This window comes from Haliotis cracherodii, unplaced genomic scaffold (genome assembly GCF_022045235.1).
Source record: "Haliotis cracherodii isolate W230 unplaced genomic scaffold, xgHalCrac1.p SCAF_9, whole genome shotgun sequence".
NCBI lineage: Eukaryota > Metazoa > Mollusca > Gastropoda > Lepetellida > Haliotidae > Haliotis > Haliotis cracherodii.
The window spans coordinates 38,327,506-38,351,721 of NW_027266343.1; the positions used below are offsets into that span (position 1 = coordinate 38,327,506).

Sequence of the window (24,216 nt, forward strand, 5' to 3'; positions counted from 1 at the left end):
GCCCAAGATGTCCTTTTATGGAAGAATGTACAGCCATGTTGGTTGTTGAAAGGTAAAACAACATTCGTGACCAACTCGTGTTATTCCGGGACAAGCAGATTACGGAAAGGGGCGATTGGTGACGAATGGTAAAACAAATGCATGCCGGGTATCTAGGTATAGATCTGGGTAAAGAGTTGTGACAGGCTGATTGGATACTTAAAGTATATTGCTTGCAAGGATTAGCTATTCATAGGCAGACGAGATGTAATACCCTTGATCTCTGTTAATCAAATGTTTGGTGACGACGGACTTTATCCAACTGAATTTGATGGCCGAGAAGTTTTTTTGGTGGTCTTTCTGCCCAAGAACAATCCATGTCATGTTATTATTTTTGGAATTTCTTTACATGTGTGATACTGTGCACTAGTGAATCTCATTCATGATCTCTAATTGTTTAGACATAATAGATAACATGTCCCGTATACATTAGGTTGCCATGTCTGACCTTGTTCGCATAACGTTTGTCATCAGAGGTTTTCTTTGTCTGTCAACGAGTACCTATTATACGACTACTTCCGGTCCAATGCAAAATAAACCCGCGAGCAGCGTTAGCAAAGAGGCTGATCAACGGTGTTGTCGCTATATTTTTGTCGGTGGGTACTACTCATTCTATACAGCTTAACTATTCCGCTTTTTGCACAATTCCTTAAGTTCCAACAGTTAATTTAATCGATTTAAAACGATTTTCCGTCTTTTCGATGGTGTTAGAATAATGTTTACAGTTTTCGCGCACTGACGATTTCGTTTTCATCTTCTCTGTTTTACACTCACATTTGGGATTAACTACCAATATTTTGTTTCCCCGCTTACTTAAGATGTATATGTTACACCAATGGCCTAGATATATGCAGGGGATTAAAACGGAATTGGAAATGAATATATAACTTTAATGTGTGATTGGTTTATGGCTTTTAACCGAGTGTTCCCTATTTTCAACTCCCTATGTTGTGATCTGATGTGACTTTTCTAAAACTTCTTTAATGTATGTCAAACCTGATTAGATTTGATGGAAAATATGAAGTTCATCTTCATGAAACATTGTCTGTGTTCATTAATTTTGAAATAATGTAGCACTATTGTAAGCATGATCATTCAAGATGAATTAAAGTGAGTGAATATGGTTTTACGCCACTTTTAGCAATATTCCAGCATTATCACGGCGGGGGACACGAGAAATGGGCTTCACACATTGTACCCATGTCGGGAATTGAACCCGGGTCTTCGGCGTGACGAGCGAACGCTTTAACCACTAGGCTACCCGACCGCCCCAGATGAATTAAAAAACATTTTATGTTAGTGCTCAAACAGGCGAGGCTCTAAAATAGGTTTCATGGGGATATATATGTTGGAAAAATTTATAGAATGACTGACCTGTGGCATTGCTTGTTGTTATGAAACTATGTCTTGCCCTGCAGAATTAACAGTTTTGCTTCATTTTCAGTGTAGGAAGTGAACAATGGGTGAGACGCCAAATGAGTTCAAGTTGAAAAATTCTCCAGAAGATGGAATCTCTGCCGTCAAGTTCGGCCCCAACACAAACCAGTTTCTGCTGGTGTCATCATGGGACACCAGTGTTAGGTTGTATGACATTGTCACTGACAATATGAGAATACAGTATGGTCACACTGCCCCAGTACTGGACTGTTGTTTTCAAGTAAGTACTGACCTTAACACTTAAGAACACTGATTATGAGAAACATAAATATAGTAAGGAATGGTAATTTTATTACATCAACACTGTAAAATTGTAGGACTAGTCCTTACAATTTACTTTACATTTATCATGTTTATGGAATTATGAAACCTGAGACACCTTGCTCAGCATTTATATCAGTTGAAAGTCCAACTGCAAAACAAATCATAATTCACATTTAAATGTTATCGGTCTATGACCGTTGATCGACTACCATCTGAAACTCGAGCATGCCCTTGGTTACAGGATGTGCATAGATATGAGAGATGGTAGTTAACTATTGTTGGTTACCCCTGTTATAGTTGATATGTGCTGTCATAATGCAGGGTTTTAACGAATGCCTAATATTGTGTCCTATACACATAAAATTAAGACCAACTCAGTGACCTAGTGATAGAGCATCCGCCTTGAGAGCAGAAAGTCTGGGGTTTAATCCCTGACCACGTCATAACAAAAAACATTGAAAGATGGTGCATGTTGTTACCCTGCCTGGCGCACCGCATTAAGGGGCTAAAACAAGGACTGGTCCGCAAAGAATATCCACTGTGCGTCACTGTAAAAGAGTATGAATGTTGGAAAGATTGAAGCTGAAATGTGTACCTGAGACTTACCTGATATTTTTGTTCTGATATGAAACACTATCAACAGCCATGTCAGATTTTCTTCTCTCAATCACTATGTTTCGGTTCACACAAGGAAATTTCCATATGTCATCTAATAATGAACATTAGTCATCACACATACTTTGTATTGAATGTATAATCTGCTTTTGGTACTGTAATCACCCTGGCATCCCAATTTATAGCCTGGGACCCCCAAAACTTATTCCCATATGGCCTCCAGGACTCTCAAGTATATAGACCACAGTAAATCACAGATGATGTGGCTATGGTGAATGAAATTAAGAGAAATTAAACAAAGTAACCTATGGCTGTCATACGAGGCAACAACATAGGTCATGTGGTCAGGCTTAGTGACTTGGTTTATTCATGTCATTGTACACTGATGGCATATAGTGTTGTTCATTGTATCAATCACTGGTTTGTCAGTTCAAAACTCAATTATTTCCAGTCCGCTGTCACATAGCTGGAATATTTCTGAGTGTAGGGTTTACAAGGAGCAAAACCAAAACTATATATGAAGTATGTCTCAGTATGTCTGCAGCATACATGGATGTTTTGTCAGGGTGCTTCCATTTTACATTTGTAGGACACCGTTCATGCATACAGTGGAGGGCTGGACAAGACTCTCAAGATGTTTGACTTCAATGCCACAACAGGTAATACAGAAGTAGTCCAGCACCATCACCTTAAAAAAGGAGGGCATAGGTGGTCCAGTCACTTATTGGGAAGCAGTTTCCTGTGCAGAGTTGCATCCCTTGAGCTTGTCAGGATTCTATGATTGTGAGCCTAGATTAACTTTGATTATGATCCTTGGTTTGTCAGCACTCCTGTGTTCTCATGTTATTTACCAAAGTGGTAAACGACCCAAGATCTGCGTCACCTCAGGCTTTCTTGTTATGACTGAAATACTGTTCAAAGCTGCACTAAGCCCAACTTGCTCACTGTCTCACTTAAACATGTTAAAAATTGAGGAAGAAAAGACAATATTTAGATTGAACATGTTTGAAGAAGGGGAGTGATGTTTAACTTGAACTAAGCCTGGTGCAGTGCAGTCCAAAATACACAAGTGATGTAAGCATTATTACTGACTTTCAAGAGAATGAAAATCTCCTGTATATCCTTCTGCAAGTAGTCATAGAAGGTGTCTCAATTTGCTGTGCAGAGTTGCGTCCCTTGGGTATGCCAGAAACCTATGAACATGGGTTTGAATCCCGGTTCTAGGTTTGTCAGCACCATATCCGTGCTCCTGGGTTTCACCACAGTAGTAAATGTCTGAGACCTGCATCATTCAGTTCAAGCTTTCCTTCCAGGTGACATGCTGTGATATAACTAGAAACTGTTCAAAGCGGCGTTGAACCCAACTCACACACTCACTCCCATCTGTGTATGATGAGTGAGTGAGTGAGTATGGTTTTACGCGGCTTTTAGCAATATTCCAGCAATATCACGGCGGGGAACACCAGAAATGGGCTTCACACATTGTACCCATGTCGGGAATCGAACTCGGATGATGATGATGATGATGATGATGATGATAATGATGATGATTGCCAGCAAGAGTATAGCCAATTATGTTTTCTATTTCACAGTATTGTTGCTCCCTCATCATACTCATCACACATCATACAAAGATAATAAGTTTAACTCCTGATAATACCTGTGAAGATGCGGGTTAGAATAGGTCTTCAGCAACCCATGCTTGCCGTCAAAGGCGACAATGATTGTCGTACGAGACGACTAGCAGGATTGGGTGGTCAGACTCGCTGACTTGGTTGATGCATGCCATCGATCCCAATTGCTGAGATCAATTAAGATGTTAATCACTGGATTGTTTGGTCTAGTCTTGATTATTTACAGACTGCCGTCATTTAGCTGGAATATTGCTGAGTGTGGCGTTAAACAACAAACAAACAAAAGTTTCTGATAATTACTACAATTAGGTCCTATAATGATTATCTTGATCTGATTGAATGATAATCATGTTGGTAGAATCAAAGAGGTAGTTGTTTACACTAACTGCTGAAGTCCTGGTATAAGACGGGGGCGGCACAGGTGGCCCAGTCGTCTACGGCGCCGCGATTCGCTGTGCAGAGTTGCGTCCCTTCGGCACGCCAGAAACCTATGTTTGTTGGTTCGAATCCCGGTTCACCCCGATTATGTTTCTAGGTTTGTCAGCACCATACCTGTGCTCGTGGGTTGGTTTCACGGAAGTGGTAAACGTCTGAGATCTGCATCACTTCGAGCTTTCCTCCCACATTAAGCTGACACGCCGTGATATAACTGGAATAATATTAAAAGCGGCCTTAAACCCAACTCACTCACTGGTATAAGACAGTCACACATACCTCAGTGGTCCATAATTGCATCCCTCACCTGCCAGGGTTAGCTGGTTCTGGGTTTGAATCCCAGATGATTCACAGTTCATTGCCACCAACCTTGCTTGTGCTTCACAAAAGTGGTTTTGTCCCTCATTAAGCTGTCACACTGCGATATGAAAAATACTGTTATAGAGGCGTTAAGCTTAAAATGATTGTGGACTCTCACTATATATGTTAAAAAGTGTTTTGAATATACAGAAAGTAAAAACTCTGAATGTCATCATCGTGTTTTGATAAGCTGTAAATGTTTGACAGAGACCAACGTCGGGAGCCATGAAGCTCCAATCCGCTGTGTGGAGTTCTGCAATGAAGTCAATGTTGTGATCACCGGCAGCTGGGACTCAACCGTCAAACTGTGGGACCCACGCACGCCGTGCTGTGCTGGTTCCTTCTCTCAGCCTGACAAGGTAAATTGAGATCATTACCATGTGGACAGGAGGCCTTAACTGTTAATGTGCCCCTAGACAATGCTAGAGTTATGAAGAAAACTATCCTTGACATTATAATGCCTTGTCTATAACCATCATAAAGCTCTGAGTTTTGTCATTGTAGTGACAGAACAGCAAAAGGATACCTGTGCCATAGATTACAGATAACAAAGGGAGATAACTCTGAAAGAGACAAAAATCTAAACGTGCCATTTTAAAGGTCTAGTATCAGTGAAGACAGGGTTGACTTATAGGGTGAAACGATACTGCAAGATAATGATAAGATACATTTCATGATATGCATTTTTACGTCAAATCGTGTGGAAACTTAATATAAATAAATATTTCAGATCAGGTTCAAAAGGAAAAGTAAGACCCAAAGTAACACATGGCCTATTGAACCCTTGCTGATCCCGGGTTAGAATTGGTCTTCAGCAACCCATGCTTGTCGTAAGAGGCGACTTGTGGGATCAGGTGGCAAGACTTACTGACTTGGTTGATGCATGTCATCGTATCCCAATTGCTGAGATCGATCATGATGTCATTCTCTGGATTGTCTAGACCAGGCTTGATTATATTCAGCCTGCCATCATACAGCTGGAATATTGATGAGTGTGGTGTTAAACAACAAAGAAACAAAAAAAATAGTCATCAAGTCTTACTAAAAGACTAGAGCACCTTTGACAACACATGGGTTAAATACACCACAATGGAGTTCTTTTTCTGTTTGTCCGCTACATTTTGGTTAAACATATCTCACAAAACAAACAATTTCAAGAGTAATCATTGTATAGTGTTCTGTTCTGTGTGTAACTCAAGATCTAAAGACAGCCTCCGTGGTCTAGTGGTAGAGTGTCCGCCCGGAGAGCGGAAGGTCCGGGGTTGGATCCCCAGCCGCGTCATAACAAAAGACGTTAAAAGATGGTACTTGTTGTTACCCTGTCTGGCGCTCGGCATTAAAGGGCTAAAACAAGGACTGGTCGGCTCGGAGTCAGTATACTGTGTCTGAGTGGGGTATTCATGTTAAACTGCGGCATGGTATCTCAGTGTGCTAGCACTATAAATCGGCATCAGTACGGACTAGTACAAGCAGCCACACACACACACGTGCATGCACGTCGCTATAATGGTGCAATAATCTTGGACGCGACGTTAAACCCAATTTCACCTCCCCAATATCTACACTTAAGCCTGAAATGGCTGTTTGTTAGCTCTCTCTAACAATTACTAAATCTGAGTATGGTGTAACTCCTCCACTGCAGGTGTACACGATGTCTGTGTGTGGAGATCGACTGGTTGTGGGGACAGCAGGAAGGAAGATCCTAGTGTGGGATCTACGTAACATGGGCTACGTACAGCAGCGACGAGAGTCCAGTCTCAAGTACCAGACTCGCTGTATCAGGACCTTCCCAAACAAACAGGGCTACGTCCTCAGCTCCATTGAAGGTTGGTGGGATCAGGGCCCACTTGCACAAAGCGATCTTAGCGATAAGACAGCGATATTGTAAGCCTATGTTAAAGTATGGGAGTACAATCATCTTAGCACTAAGATCGCTTTGTGCAAATGGGCCCTGGTGTAACTTCAACATGTACAAAACTACACTGTGCATGGACAAACAATGTATATGTTTATCATTACAGCGTTAGTTTTTTGTGTTTGTGTTTTGTTTTCATTGCAAATTTGCAAACTTCAAATAGTCACTCTTTAGAGTTCCTAATTTACCATTTACCATTTGTTCCAGGCCGAGTAGCAGTGGAGTACCTAGACCCCAGCCCTGAGATTCAGAAAAAGAAGTATGCCTTTAAGTGTCACCGTATTAAGGAGGGTGGAGCCGAGCTCATCTACCCTGTCAACGCCATCGCCTTCCACAGTGTCTACAACACCTTCGCCACTGGTGGCTCAGATGGCTATGTCAACATCTGGGACGGTTTCAACAAGAAGAGACTGTGTCAGTTCCACAGGTGAGATTAGTTGAGCTTTTGGTGAACAGTGAATAGCGAACATGTCTAAAGTACAATCATTTTTAATGTCAGACCCAACACTTGGGGGATTGGGGAGGGTTATGTCAGACCCAACGCTTGGGGGGTGATGGGTAATGTCAGACCCAACACTTGGGGGTTGGGGGGTAATGTCAGACCCAACACTTGGGGGACGGGGGAGGGTTATGGCAGAACCAAGGCTTGGGGGTGGGGGGTTATGGCAGACCCAACGCTTGGGATGTGGGGGGGTAATGTCAGACCCAACACTTGGGGGTAGGGAGAGGGTTATGGCAGACCCAACGCTTGAGGGGTGGGTGGTAATGTCAGACCCAACACTTGGGGGCTGGGTGGGTGGGAATGTCAGACCCAATGCTTGGGGGGATAAGGGTTGTGGGGGGGGAATGTCAGACCCAATGCTTGGGGGATGGTTGAGGTGTTTGGGGGTCATCTAGTTTGTATTTATGATGTGCAAGATGCAAGTTTGATTCCCCACATTGTCAAGCTCTTTCTTGGTGCTGCTTGTGTGACATTGCAATCATCATAATTATTTTCTGAAAACATGTCACACCTATATCACTCACAAAGGGATCAGTTGTTGCCTTCATCATGGAATGAAACTATTGGAGCACCAGTTTCATTGTTTTGATTAAGCCATAAATTATTTGCTGTGTCAGGACTTGCTGACAGCTCTTCCCCAACTGTCCAGGATTCCCAGTTACCACTGTTTCTGTTAACTTAAATATTTCCCCTTGTCACACCTCTTGTCCCCATGGGGATTACGGGGAAGTATACAGGTCCCCAGCAACCTACGCTGGTCATTAGAGGTGACTTGATTTAAACAGTATTTAATTTCCATTAATGTTCAGATTTTACATTAAATAGCATTACAAAATGGAAAAAGGATTAGCAAACAGGCCAAAAAGGCCTATATTAATGCTTCTTCTAATATTGTACATCATACATGTAGATTGTAATGAAGTCTATAGAGCAGACATTAATGAGTAACACAACATGAAATAAAATGGAAAGCAAGATACCAAATGCATTTTATATTCTTAAGTTGACATAAAACTTACGTAATGCGGTTTGTTTCAATGATGTAATTGTGAAATGATTTTATAATGTATTCATTGTCTGAGGAAGATGAATCTTCATTGCCGTGGAGTATAGTATGTATGCAGAGCTGGTTAACAAAAAAGTATTTATCAATTCTAAACTTGACATAGCGTGGACAAGATAGAAAAAAGTGGAAAGCATCTTCTCTATTTAGGCCACATGGACAGATGGGATTATCAATCAGAAATCTGTCAAATAAATGTGATTTTAAATCACTACAACCTAGCCTAAGTCTAGATAAAATCACCTGACATTGCCGCTGGCCATAACTAGCAAAAGATGTAAAATTTGCAGTAAGCTTAGTTTCTCCAGAAATTAATTGCTTAAACCGAGATAAGGAATCTACATTTCTAATATTAATATCAAGTGACTTAATGGTGAGGCTTGGTCAAATGGTTGCTTGCTGTATCCCAATTGTGTAGATCAATGCTCATGATGTCAATCCCAGGACTATCTGATCCAGACTCAGTTATATACAGATCACTGTTATAGGCTTAAAAAAATGAAAGAATTGGTTCTCAGGCAATGACTTTTGAAAATATAGCGTGGGTGTTTTTGTGTGTGTTTGTTTTGCTTGTTCAACCTAATATGTAACCAATAAACAGGCATAAACTACATAAACAGGCATACAAACTCCTATTGTCGCCATGACCATAACCCAAGATGTGCAGTAAAGAAGTGGGCATGTAAAGGGAAGTAACTGTGTGCTATATTTGATCTCATTATTGTTTTTAAGTATCAGGATTTTATATGTTTTGAAAATGGAAATAAAAACGAAACGTGCAGCAGACTTTATGATGATGCGGGCAGTTCCTGAGAACAAAGACTATTATATTTTTTTAGCCATACTCCGGAATATTGCCGAGTGTGGTATTTAATAAGAAACACACATTTGTAACTATGTCCTCCATTTTTGTCCAGATACCCGACCAGCATCGCCTCCCTTTCATTCAGCAGTGATGGGTCTGTCCTGGCTATTGCTTCTTCCTACATGTACGAGCAGGACGAGCCTGATACCCTACAGGAGGACGACATCTACATCCGCAACGTCAGTGACCAGGAGACCAAGCCCAAGTCATAACACTCATCTTGTATCTCGGGCATTGAGGGGTAGATTGGAAGGGGCTCTGCTGTGTAAGGGATGGGGTGCTTAAAATAAGGTTTATGGGACCACGGTGTCATGGGGGGTTGGCAATGACTAGTGCAGCGCAGTGTGCGGGATGGCGTGGTTCGATGCAACCACTGTCGTAGAGGTTGCAATGATTGGAAGGGGTGGCACTGTGTGAGGGATTGGGTTTGAGGGGAACACAGTGTTTTAGGGGGTACAGCCCTCTAAGTTTGATTTGTTAGGGAACCAAGCAGCTCCTAACATGAATATGTTAGGAGTCAAACTTAAGATTTTGGGAGCCAACAGATATCTTATACAGGTATTGTCACCAGTTATGTTCACTTTTAAGGGTGGGGTAGGGTGGCACTGAGTGGGAGTGGGCGGGCTGGGATAGGGCGGCGTTGAGTGGGAGGCGCTGGGCTGGGGCAGGGTTGTGTTGAGTGGGAGGGGCCGGGCTGGGATAGGGCTGTGTTGAGTGGGAGGGGCCGGGCTGGGGCAGGGTTGTGTTGAGTGGGAGGGGCCGGGCTGGGATAGGGCGGCGTTGAGTTGGAGGGGCCGGGCTGGGGTAGGGCTGCTTTGAGTGGGAGGGGCTGGGCTTGGTGGCATTGAGTGGGAGGGGGCGGGCTGGGGTAGGGTGGCGTTGAGTGGGAGGCTCTGGGATGGGGCGAGGCGTGTGTGTGCATTGAGGGATAACTTGACTAAACAGTGTGTAAAACAAGTTGATAGAAAGTGGGGAGGATGCAGTGAACATCCAACGTGCCTAAGTAATGAACAGACATTTTGTGCTTCTTTGAGTGGTATCAATGATGCATTGATCACTAGCTTCATAGTCAACAATGTTGACAAACACTGCAAGTCATGTCAGACATCACGTGTACTTTGCAGTTGTTATCTTTGTTAAGTTGTTCACGGTACCCAGTTTGTTCATGGTACCCACCTTTTTTACCTGAAATTGTGTTTTTCCAGAAAATATCATCTCCACTGTGTACATCGATGCAAAGGGGGGAAATGACATAATTTATACAATGTAATGAAATGATATTTTTATCGACATGATGAGTGGACAGATTATCGTGTGTTTCACAGTTTCATATTTCAGTCCGAATACTTCCTCAGCTGTCATTTTAATCAAAGTGGATTCTCAAACATTAACATCTGTATATTGTCATTGGCAAATGTCATATTTTACCTAATTGGATCATTTGTGACATTTAACATGGTGACTTTTCTGTCATGTTCTGATATTTGCAGCAGTTCTCAACAACGATCTGTAACGTTATATTGAACAGTTTAGGATAAAGGACATTGTGTATTTCACTGTGCTAAAGGTCTAAACATCATCTACCATTTTTATCTGTATATCAACATGGAGGTATGTCTATATCAACATGCAGATGTCATTATATGAACATTATTTAGTAATACCGTATTCGACCGAATAAGTGCCCACGGCTATATTTGCTAATATATTGGCTATTGAACAATGCCAACCCCTTCCGAATAATCAATGTACACAAGACTTATTTATTGGTGTATAATACATGTGTTATATGCATCCTCAATTATGGGAAATTAAATTCTGGAAAAATATATCTGTCGTATATAAACACATTTCAGGCTGTCAGCATAAAACACGAAATTTACGATCTTTCAACTCTGTTCTTTTTCACAAAAATAATGTTCTAATAAGAGCCCCCTATTTCTAATTTTGAGAGCGCCCTGGACGCTTATGTCGAATACGATACAATGTTTAAGAAACTTAACAAACAATACAAAGATGTGTTAATCATTTTGCCAATGTTATCATGGTATGTTACAATATCAGTATCCAATAAAAACATATTGCATTTGGTGAAGTCATTTTCAGTTTTGTCTCGGCAAAAAGTCTCTTTGAAACAATTAATGTCATGACGAGAATGGCGTTTCTCCTATGACATTTCTATTTAAGAGATGAGTGTTTTGTTGTTAAATGTATTGGCCTTTTAGTTGATGTTATTTATCATTGATTCTGGGTGAGGATTAGGTCCCCAAAATAACTACATGTCAAAAACACTACAGTCTAAAACAACAAAGTTAATGGTCCAGTGGGCAGCTAATCCTATGCCTGTTGCCTCTATGCCTAAGTGGGCTTACAACATGTAAATACAAAAACGCACGGGTGGCCCAGTCGTCTAAGGCGCCTCGATTCGCTGGACTCCTGGACTATTCCACTACATCAGTGGGATGTGACTTTGTTTCAACTAAGTGTAGGGGTTTTGGCATATGCTGATTATTGCATGTAGTTGTTTTGGGAGACAACCACCCCCAGATACATGAGCTTGTCATAAGGGGTGACTAAACAGATTTGGTGACCAGACTCGATGACTTGGTTGGTTACTTGTAATGGTATCCAAATTGCGTGGGTCAGTGCTTGTGATGTCATCACTGGATTGTCTGGTTCAAACCTGGTTCTTTAAAGACCGCTGGAATATTGCTGAGAGTGGCATTAAACAACAAACACACATATATATAATTTTTAACTTAGTGGTGCCTCTAGCATTGGTGAAATGTGCTGCAATTTAGTGTATAAGGAACCCATGGTCGTTGGTTCACGCCTAGTTGATAAATATTTAAGATCATTAGTGATCATCCGGAGGCAAGGGAGTTAACTGACTATAAAAGTCCAGTTTCCAATCTTGCCGAACTTAGCTGAATTTCCAGGCTCAATCGTAGCGCCACCAGTGTCTTTTACGATTTATGTCCCTTATATGTTCCTCCTATTGACCAATCAGATTCCACCTCTCATATAACATGCACTTGCTTCAAACAAAATGGCGACGCCCACTGAAGACGATCTGATCGATAATCAATATCTGTATTTTAATAAAACGGGTCTTACCTAGCAAAGTGCAAAATCCTGCAGTCGACCGAAATCTGCATGTTGAAATCCATGTTGTTTGAGAACCGGATGTCTAGTTTGTCACGCGGTTTTGATTACACAATGCATAGACTCTAGCCAAAATGTAATTCCGGAATTCCATCCTAGTTCGGCAAGGGTGGAAACCGGACTTTTATAGTCAGTTAACGCCCTTGCCTAGGGAAGATGTCATTGTTATCATTGACTCATCACCATAACACAGAGTAATAGGTATTTGTGTATCTTGGGTTCCGCTCAAATATTTTGCTGATACACTGTGATCTGGAATTTTTCGTGTCGCATTTTAACCCAACTCACTCAATCCCACTGAATTGGTTTTAACAATATTCGATCAATATCACAGCTTAGAACACATCTATGACGCCATCCTATTGCTTAAACGATCCATTATTTTTTTCAGGAATGGACAGTTGTTTGTCAATAATGTATTCTCTTGAACTATTTCAATTAATTTAAACTTGGAAAAGACGGAACTATTTCCTTATATACAGACAAGTGTATGATTTCAAATTTTGTCAGAAAATATATGTCGCCAGCGAGGTTCGAACCCGCGTAGTGTGACACGAGAATGTCTTATTGTTGACCTTAGCTACGGCGATGCATGACAGTACAGTGTGAAATTAACTGTTAAATATGTAGACGGGAATGTCCGAGTAATTCTCCATTCCTTAAAAATAATGGAGCCGAGGCCATTATTTTTAAGGAATGGAGAGTTACGAGGACATTCTCCTCTGCGTTGGACACCATGAAATGGCTTCACACGCTCTGCTACTGTTAGTATTTCAATGCGATTCACTGCTTTAGCTACTAGACCACACAATCTAATTAAAATCAGCTCTAAGCTCTCACTACCGTTCTGGACCCGGTTGTATTAACCCTTTACTAAAAATGGCTACATTAAACCCAAATGATACATTAGTCTTAATGCACAATTATAATTTTAATGCGATTGATAGGCTACACGTATCATTATGCACAGGGGTAAGTGTGTCCCAATTGTCTAATTCGCTGTGCATAAATTTGATGTGCCGGAATCCTGTTATCTTGTGTTCGAATCCCAGATTCACCCTGATTATGATCCTTGGTTTGTCAGCACCACACCAACCTCGATTAGGACACCCGTTTCACAGAAGTGGCAATCTCCAATGACCTACATCACTTCGGGCTTTCTCACACATGGCACGACCTGATATAACACACTACTGTAAATAGCAGGGCTAAACCCAAGTCACTCACTTTAACCACTTAGACCGAATACCGGAGTGCTGATACATTGAAATATTATCCTGTGGCAGGAGAGACAATATACCGTATATCAGCATGCCTTCACTTTCGGGTCTATATAATATATAATCTGATATTCCCGGGTGACACTTTGGATTCAACTACATATCCATGTGTGTTATGTGGTAGTTATGTATACAGTTTATAGAAAGAGAGGTTATAAAACTATTGGTGTCTCATTGTCAACACGTATCTCCGACGCGGCTGGAGCTGTACCTGGGACCAGTTGCAGGTGCGTGGAATGCACGAGCTCACCCTGAGACTGACACAGCGGCTTACTTCGTGCGTGAGAGGAAAAGTGAGTTTTAAAAATATATACTGTACCGCAAAAAAATGTTAAAAATATATGCCGTACCGCAAAAAAAATGTTAAAAATATATACTGCACCGCAAAAAAATGTTAAAATCATACACTGTACAGCAAAAAAATGTTAAAAATATATACCGTACCGTAAAAAAATGTTGTTAAAAATATTATACTGTACCGCAAAAAATGTCAGTTTCCCGTCAGTTTCCCAAATAACAATGCATTTGTATGGAGGTATCTCGTTTTTTCACGTTAGTCTGTATCCATATTTAACGTTAACCGCCATAAAGTGACACAAATATCGATATGATTGGTCGCCAAAACACAGCTTAATAAACGACCATTGTACAAAGTCCCAACTGCTTTCAATGAAATCATAATTCACTTGCTTTTCCTTGTGCCTTTTCTGATAAACGGCACCCCGATACGCGGATCCAACATTCTTGTATCGACACCAGCGCCATGCCAAGACTAACGAAGACTCAGAGAAACCAGGCTTTATGACGACTGCACGAATGGTTGCCAGTGTAGTTAATGTCCGCGTGAGAACCATGTACAGATCACAGCACCGATACCAGGTTACTTACAGCATGCAGTCGTCCTTAACCCTGGTTTCTCCGATTCTTCCAGGATCACCTTACCAAGTTCTGTGTACTGAGAACACATACCTCCAAAGTCAGTTACATGAATTTCCCAATTACATACGCCAAATTTATGATTGGTTTGTCTGACTCGAAAATGTTCAGGCCGCCATCATATACCAGGGATATTGCATTGTGTGTTAAACAACAAACAAACTTATGTTTCTTTTCAAACATGCCAAGATCGAATTGTAATTTTCAGGGAGTAATTTTCTGCAGCCTTGAAGTTTCACAAACAAAAAATAGAATTATTAACTTGACGTAGAACCATCCCAAGTTTGACCCAACATTCCTCACACGACGTGTAAACACATTGTCAACCATTTCAGTCTTTTATGCTATTTTTGCCATCACGACATTTATATTGTTATATTGGGTGAGTTTCACAACCTCCACAGCAAGTAAGCGAGAACGTTTGGTTGATCGGACTGATTGCTTGTATCTTATTCTATTTTCTTATTTGAGAGTGGATTCTGAATTAACTCGTACGGAACACCATTCCATTACTAATTTTAACGTTCGAAAATTGGAGACAATGTAAAACAATTTTATTTGCATGTCACAATTTCCTCAAATCTATAAGGGCTGATGGTACTATGGAAACTAGTTAAAAACATATTTTTGTTTTCCCGACAAAAAAATTCAATTAAAGCAAATGTTACTCTTAATATTTCCAACGAAGGTTATACTAAACGTCCCTCTCGTGTAGCGGGAAAACATCGAATTAGTAAACTTGAAAAAATTCGCTACACAAAATATAATAATAGTAAACATCCAATAGTTTCCCTACTACGCCCACTGGAGAAGATCCGGGATAGAATAGGTCTTCAGCAACCCATGCTTGTAAGAGGCGACTAACGTGATCGGGTGGTCAGGCTCGATGACCTGGTTGATGCATGTCATCATATCCCAATTGTGGATCGATGCTCATGATGCGAGTCACTGGATTGTCTGGCCCAGACTCGATTATTTACAGACCGCCGTCATACAGCTGGAATATTGCTGAGTGCGGCGTTAAACACAACAAACTAAGCCCACTGATAGAAACTGCCGGCCAAAAGCAATTATACACTTGAAAATTGGATTTAACCAAACAATTGCACACGTTACTAGGCTGAAAACAGTCGCCTGTTGCAAGATACTCATTGATATAATGCATATTATATCGCCTATGGTATCCATATCAAATACATCATCATCGAATAACCATTTTTGTTTGTTCCATTTTGGACACCATCAAACAAACACAGGTGTATATTTTCTCTTGTCCGGCAGTTTACTTTATTTATGGCAAATAAAATATGGAGCGAGACAACTTTAAACGTATTTCAATTTCGACTTACCCGTAATGAATAGGTGATAAAAATATCCGTAAACCATATTTGAAAGAAGCATGGCCTGACTGTAATGAACGCACGCCGCGATGGCTCTCGTGTCTCACGCGTCCAGTCTACCGTAACCGTTGTCCTAGCGGTATTGACATGCACATGGTGATAGCCCGAGGTATACTGTCTCGCAGATCTTGTGAGTATTATGACGCCTTCAATTACATTATTTGAAACTCTTCATCATCATAGATATTTCACCTGTTGCTTTTTTAAAATTTTGTTTATATACCGTTTGGTGGTCATGACTGTCATCGCGTCTAACTACGATGGGTATTTCTGGTTGTGACTATTCATAGAATAACACCAGAACAGGTGCGTGTTGTATAGCCGTGGCCAGTTATTGTCAACTCTAGGGCTTAAAGGTTGCTCACGAGTGGCCATTTCATAAGTGACTTGCATATAGACTTTGTGTAACTAAAAGTCAGAACCATAAGAATTCTCTGCCAAAAGCTTCGCTGTGCAGAGTTGCGTCCCTTGGGCACGCCAGAAACCTATGATTGTGGGTTCGAATCCAGGTTCACCCCGTTTACGTTTCTAGGTTTGTCAGCACCATACCCGTGCTCGTGGGTTTCATCGAAGTGGTAAACGTCTGAGACCTGCATCACTTCGGGCTTTCCTCCCACATTATGCTGATACGCCGCGATATGGCTGGAATACTGTTAAAAGCGGCGTTACACCCAACTCACTCACTCACTCACTCACTCTGCCAAAAGCAGTCCATTGTATGATTCGACTATATCATAAGCATGTGTTTTTGTATCATTATCAAATAGTGATGATACCAGGTGTTCGCGAAAAGGTGAGCGTACTGTCCCACTAGGGGCACCCGGGACAAACGCATGCAAAGGCAAGGCAATTGTTCACCTAAAAATATAAACGATAATACCATGTTACCATACTACCATACAACCATTTGTCCAGCTTGAGAGATACGTTCGATCAATATGTTGTTCTGCTGACGAAGGAATCTCTACTCTGTCTTTTTAAGCGCTAGGTGCTACTGTAGGTCTTCCTGAGTCCAAACTATATGTAGCTATCTGCGACGAAGCCAGACTTACGCCATCGGAGTAATCCATGCATAGTGATTAAAAGGCAGTGAAAACCCTTTGGAAAATAGCATGACATTAATCATAGATAGTCTGTTGAACTATCTCTTAAGTCGTTTTGGTTTTGTACACCGCGAAGTCAACAAAAATGATAAAATATCTTCCGTTAAGTCAACGAAAAGGATCAAATACCTTCCGTTAAGTCAACAAAAAGCATAAAATACCTTCCGTTTAGCCAACAAAAAGGATCAAATACCTTCCGTTAAGTCAACAAAAAGGATCAAATACCTTCCTTTAAGCCAACAAAAAGGATCAAATACCTCCCGTTTAACGAAAGAAAGGGATAAAAAAAACCCGTTAAGTCAACAAAAAGCATAAAATACCTTCCGTTTAGCCAACAAAAAGGATCAAATACCTTCCGTTAAGTCAACGAGAAGGATCAAAAACCTCCCGTTAAGCCAATAAAAAAGATCAAATAGCTCCCGTTTAACCAACGAAAAGGATAAAAAACCTCCCGTTAAGTCAACAAAAATGATCAAATACCTCTCGTTAAGTCAACGAAAAGGGTCAAATACCTCCCGTTAAGTCAGCAAAAAGGGTAAAAAACCTTCCATTTAGCCAACAAAAAGGATCAAATACCTTCCGTTAAGTCAGCAAAAAGGATCAAATACCTTCCATTTAACCAACGGAAAGGATAAAAAATCTCCTGTTAAGTCAACAAAAAGGATCAAATACCTTCCGTTTAGCCAACAAAAGGATCAAATACCTCCCGATTAAAAGACGAAAAGGATAAAAAAAACTCCCGTTAAGTCAACAAAAAGGATCAAATACCTTCCATTTAGCCAACGAAAAGTATAAAAAACCTCCCGTTAAGTCAACAAAATGGATTAAATACCTCTAACACTGTTGACGCATATATACGAAAGACAAATTTATGCATGTTATCCGTAACTGTTTACTGAGATGAGGCGGTTGGGTAGCCAAGAGGTTAAGATAGTCGCTTTTCACGCCGAAGGCCCGGGTTCGCGTCTCAAAAAGAGTTCATTGCGTGAAGCTCATTTCTGGTGATACAAGTGGCGTAAAACCCATCTCACTCACTCAAACACTGAATTGCTCAAGTTTTTTTGTCATTATACCATTTCATATGATTGAAAAATCCAGGCACTTACTTTATGGAAGTAGTTTTACTCTAATATTCTTTCGCAGACACCTTTGTCATCACTGATGTTATAGACCCATTTTTCACCGCTATTTTGCCTTTAAACCCAACAGAATCGTTTCGGCAGATAATTGACACTGTTTATTCTCTGGCGTTGGCGTTTTATATTCACAGACGAAGACTCATCACTTTAGTACGATCTTATGACTGAAGTAAACAGACTTATTATCTTATGATTCTCTCATAAAAGTTGAATCAATCCATTCGTCCACTCCTGTAGCCCTCATATACAATGGCAGATCAATATTTGAAAGTCTTCCCTTTTAATAGCTAGAAGATACAAATTACTCTAGTTGCAACTGATTCATTATTGATTTCTTATTGTCTCAGAAGTGTTAGTCACGTATGTATTAGCTACGAGGTAAAAGAATGGCCGCAGCATGACACAGCAGAAAACATGGGTCGATCCTTGTCTTACTTTTCATACACATTCGGTCAGGCGTGACATCCTCCCGATACATACAGACATAAAACACTGCCTTCTAGTTGGATATTCCTTTGAGAGAGCCTGTTAATGTTTTAATTAAGCGGATTTGTATGATCTTCGAATATACTTAATATATTCAATCTGTTTGCTGCAAAATTGGACCGATGAAATGCAAAAAAAAAAAGAAGATATAAATCCGAAAGCAACAATTCGTCTTAAATGGCAAGAAAGTTATTTATTTGTCCATACCAACCCGTCACCATAATTGACCCGTGAAGATCCGGGGTAGAATAGGTCTTCTGCAACCCATGCTTGCCGTAAAAGGCGACTATGCTTGTCGTAAGAGACGACGAACGGGATCGGGTGGGCAGGCTCGCTGACTTGGTTGATGCATGTCATCGTATCCCAATTCCGTGGATCGATGATCATGGTGTCAATCACTGGATTGTCTGGTCAAGACTCGATTATTTACAGACCGCCGTCATATAGCTGTAATATTGCTGAGTGCGGCGTTAAACAACCAACAAACAAACGTCACCATAATTTCAGACATTGTCGTGAAGTAGAGAAAGAGTTGTTTAACAAACTATCATGTGATTGTTGTTTTTTAAGTGCTTGTTGTTACAAGGGGGTCTGCGCAATAAACATAACAGCTTAAGGGCATCGCGAAACACAGGGATGTTTTAATTGTCACTGTCACTGTCAACCCAAATCATAATTTAACTAACAGTTGCATGATCTAAACCATCTTTTTTCAACATGAAGCTTTAAATCTAGTCTCAACTTTGTCAATGCACCCCGTCCAACTTGAAATAATCATTAACGTGAAATACCAAGGATTAATAATTTGTGAATTTCATCATGTATTTTAATAACATATTGAGCTCGTTCTGTTTATCATATTATTTGCATTTGAAAATAGCTGAATAACAATACCAAGAACATCACTAACATTGCCTTGAGAATATCTTACAGATTCTCATTGTATATTCATTTTAATAACTACTACAGAAAGATACGCTTCTGACTTAGACTTTTTATTGACAGGATTTTATTACAGAAAAGACAGTATAGTGTAGTGGGTTGGTCTAACACGTGCGAATCTCACGTGCGAATGTAGGGCTATTTAGTTTACATTGCAGACCTCCTTGAGACAACAGGCATAAAACACCAACAGTTACATGAGAGTTTGTCAATGTCTGAAATTATATGGTGACGAATTGGTATTGACAAAAAATAACTTTCGTGACATTTAAGACCCATTTAAGGGGGTGGGGGGGGGGGGGGGGTGGGGGGTGGGGTGGTTTGTCACATTGATGTATTGAACTGTCACATAGATGGAATCTATATATGACTTGAACGATGCAGTATAATTGCTGATCGCTTTAACCGCTATCGGAATATCAGCCAGTAAGTATGACGTCCATATTTGTGAGAAGGGCCGGTTCAATCGATCTTCATTCACTGATGCAGAGGGGGCAACAGGTAGAAAGTGTAATAACTAGTTATATGTTGTAGAGGGTATCTATGTCACTGACATACCAACAGGTAGACACAATAGCATGGCTGCATGATTTCCTAAAAAATCATGGAATGAATGAGTATATTTCTTGTGTATACACTGTTGTCAGTTGGATTTATAAGCACAATTTATGTTTGTTTGTTTATTTGCTGTTTAACGCCGCACTCAGCAATATTCCAGTTATATGACAGCGATCTGTAAATAATCGAGACTGGACAAGACACTCCAGTGATTGATATCATGATCATCGATCCACGCAATTGGGAAACGATGACATGCATCAACCTAGTCAGCGAGCCTGACCACCCGATCCCGTTAGTCGCCTCTCACTACAAGCATAGTCGCCTTTTACGGAGAGCGTGAGTTGCCGTGAAGACCTATCCTACCCCGGATCTTCATGGGTCTAAAATTTATGACTTGGGGGATCAAGAATTTAGTATTTATTACTAAACTGTTTTCTTATGTCAACATGCAATGGATCACAAATCGGGTTCAGGAATGGCTTGGATACTATAACACTTGCTTTTAATCCTTTGCCTATGCACGGTGTTTTTTATCATTTTTACCAAAAAGATATAGCAAGTGCTTTTATATTGTTCATTATGTTGCTAGTAAACCTTGGACACGGATGTTGTATTTTATTCGTTTTAACTTTTCTTGCTATTATAGGTGTGACACAAAAATAAAATACACTGTCTCTTACCTGACTTAGCCTGACTTAGCCTTTGTAACCGGCCGAAAGAAAACGACAGAAAAAACCTGTTTGGAAACTTGTATTTATTTACATATAAAATGCTTTATAAAATCTACATAAAAATGAGACTTATTTTTACACGCAAATATTAATTTACACTGGGGAAAATAACAGACCCCCTTAGAGCTTTTATCAACACACAGTTGATATACAGACTGATACGACTGAAGGACCCTTCAGACGTAGCGAACTGTGACTTTTATTGAATCTGAATGCTCTTTTTAATTGTATCGGCTTTTTCATGTGGTTTATAATTTACCGGATAAAAGAAGTATACATCTGAAAACTGGGTGCGAGCCAAAAAATATATACGGCTGAAAACGGTCGCCGAAACACCGCAAAAGTTAGGTCCAAAACATAACTATGATACCCGTATCAAATACATCACCATTGAATAACTATTTCCTGTTTTGTTTCATTTTAGCTACCATCAAACATAGATGTGTACTTTCTTTTGCAGGTAGATATATTGTTTTGGGAAGATGAATCGACTTACTTGACTAATAATGCATCTAAAGGAAAGGGGTTTGGGGATGGCTCGTCCTGATAAGCCTTCAAACTTCAATTATAATCTTAGATTATATACTGTATAATGAAACGATTCCGCAAGTTTAAGACATTATCAAGGAGAAAGTCAAGGAAGACACTCTCTAGGCAAATGTTACGGACTATTTAAGACTACACAATGACCTTACTAAGGAATCAATACTTGGTCCTTTGCAGTAAATCAAGTTAACACCGCCAGCTGTAGAGTGACACAGCACCAATTCTTTAGTTCAAAGAATGACTTGGCAGAAATACAGGTATTGATTATTAGTGATAGAATAAATAATTGAGGTACGCTTCACGTGAATGAATTTGAACTAACGGTTTTAGTTGACAGTCTTCAGGTGTCTCGAGCAATGGTAGTTTGTTGACGTTCAGCGGCGATGTACGTAGTTATCTGGGCAGTCACATCACATACGGCAAGTCAGATCACACACGGCAAGTCACATCACACAGCAAGTCACATCACACACGGTAAGTCACATCACACACAGCAAGTCACATCACACACGGTCAGTCACATCCCACACGGTAAGTCAGATCACACGGTAAGTCACATCACACGGTAAGTCACATCACACACGGTAAGTCACATCACACACGGTAAGTCACATCACACACGGTAAGTCACATCACACACGGTAAGTCACATCACACGGCAAGTCACATCACACGACAAGTCACATCACACAGCAAGTCACATCACACACGGTAAGTCACATCACACGGCAAGTCACATCACACACGGCAAGTCACATCCCACACGGTAAGTCACATCCCACACGGTAAGTCACATCACACGGCAAGTCACATCACACACAGTAAGTCACATCACACACGGCAAGTCACATCACACAGCAAGTCACATCACACACGGTAACTCACATCACACACGGTAAGTCACATGACACACAGCAAGTCACATGACACACGGCAAGTCACATCACACATGGTAAGTCACATCACACGGTAAGTCACATCACACACGGTAAGTCACATCACACACGGTAAGTCACATCACACACAGTAAGTCACATCACACACGGCAAGTCACATCACACGGTAAGTCACATCACACGGCAAGTCACATCACACGGTAAGTCAGATCACACACAGCAAGTCACATCACACACGGTAAGTCACATCACACACGGCAAGTCACATCACACACAGTAAGTCACATCACACACGGCAAGTCACATCACACGGTAAGTCACATCACACGGTAAGTCACATCACACACAGCAAGTCAGATCACACACGGCAAGTCACATCACACAGCAAGTCACATCACACACAGTAAGTCAGATCACACACGGTAAGTCACATCACACACGGCAAGTCACATCACACACGGTAAGTCACATCACACACAGTAAGTCAGATCACACACGGCAAGTCACATCACACACGGCAAGTCACATCACACACGGTAAGTCACATCACACACGGTAAGCCACATCACACACGGCAAGTCACATCACACACGGTAAGTCACATCACACACAGCAAGTAACATCACACACGGTAAGTCACATCACACACAGCAAGTCACATCACACACGGCAAGTCACATCACACGGTAAGTCACATCACACACGGCAAGTCACATCACACGCGGCAAGTCAGATCACACACGGCAAGTCACATCACACGGTAAGTCACATCACACACGGCAAGTCACATCACACACATCAAGTCACCTCACACGGCGAGTCACATCACATACGGCAAGTCACATCACACAGCAAGTCACATCACACACGGTAAGTCACATCACACAGCAAGTCACATCACACACGGTAAGTCACATCACACGGCAAGTCACATCACACACAGTAAGTCACATCACACACGGCAAGTCACATTACACACATCAAGTCACATCACACACATCAAGTCACATCACACACAGCAAGTCACATTACACACAGTAAGTCACATCACACGGCAAGTCACATTACACACAGTAAGTCACATCACACACAGTAAGTCACATCACACACGGCAAGTCACATCACACACAGCAATTCACATCACACACAGCAAGTCAGATCAAACACAGCAAGTCACATCACACACGGCAATTCACATCACACACAGCAAGTCACATCACACACAGTAAGTCAGAACACACGCGGTAAGTCACATCACACACGGCAAGTCACATCTCACACAGCAAGTCACATTACACACGGCAATTCACATCACACACAGCACGTCACATCACACACGGCAATTCACATCACACACAGCAATTCACATCACACACAGCAAGTCAGATCACACACAGCAAGTCACATCACACACGGCAATTCACATCACACACAGCAAGTCACATCACACACAGTAAGTCAGAACACACACGGTAAGTCACATCACACACGGCAAGTCACATCTCACACAGCAAGTCACATTACACACGGCAATTCACATCACACACAGCAAGTCACATCACACACGGCAATTCACATCACACACAGCAATTCACATCACACACAGCAATTCACATCTCACACAGCAAGTCACATTACACACGGCAATTCACATCACACACGGCAATTCACATCACACACAGCAAGTCACATCACACACGGTAAGTCACATCACACACGGTAAGTCACATCACACACAGTAAGTCACATCACACACGGCAAGTCAGATCACACACGGTAAGTTACATCACACACGGCAAGTCACATCACACAGCAAGTCACATCACACACAGTAAGTCATACCACACAGCAAGTCACATCACACACGGCAAGTCACATCACACACAGTAAGTCAGATCATAC

The 24,216-nt window shown here is 41.1% G+C and overlaps 1 protein-coding gene across 2 annotated transcripts; it reads left to right on the forward strand.

Moving 5' to 3' along the window:
* Positions 1 to 551: 551 nt before the first annotated feature.
* LOC139452664 (mitotic checkpoint protein BUB3-like) lies at positions 552 to 9,711 on the forward strand. Of its 2 annotated transcripts, none has more exons than XM_071234202.1 (7): positions 552 to 635; positions 1,484 to 1,696; positions 2,945 to 3,014; positions 4,992 to 5,143; positions 6,427 to 6,610; positions 6,907 to 7,126; positions 9,182 to 9,711. In XM_071234202.1, exons 2-7 carry the CDS (start codon positions 1,499 to 1,501, stop codon positions 9,339 to 9,341), a joined length of 984 nt encoding a protein of 327 aa, XP_071090303.1. In that variant the 5' UTR covers positions 552 to 635; positions 1,484 to 1,498; the 3' UTR covers positions 9,342 to 9,711. The 2 variants fall into 2 exon arrangements, with proteins under 2 accessions (XP_071090303.1, XP_071090304.1); XM_071234203.1 differs by having other exon boundaries at positions 556 to 635; positions 1,489 to 1,696.
* Positions 9,712 to 24,216: the final 14,505 nt, after the last annotated feature.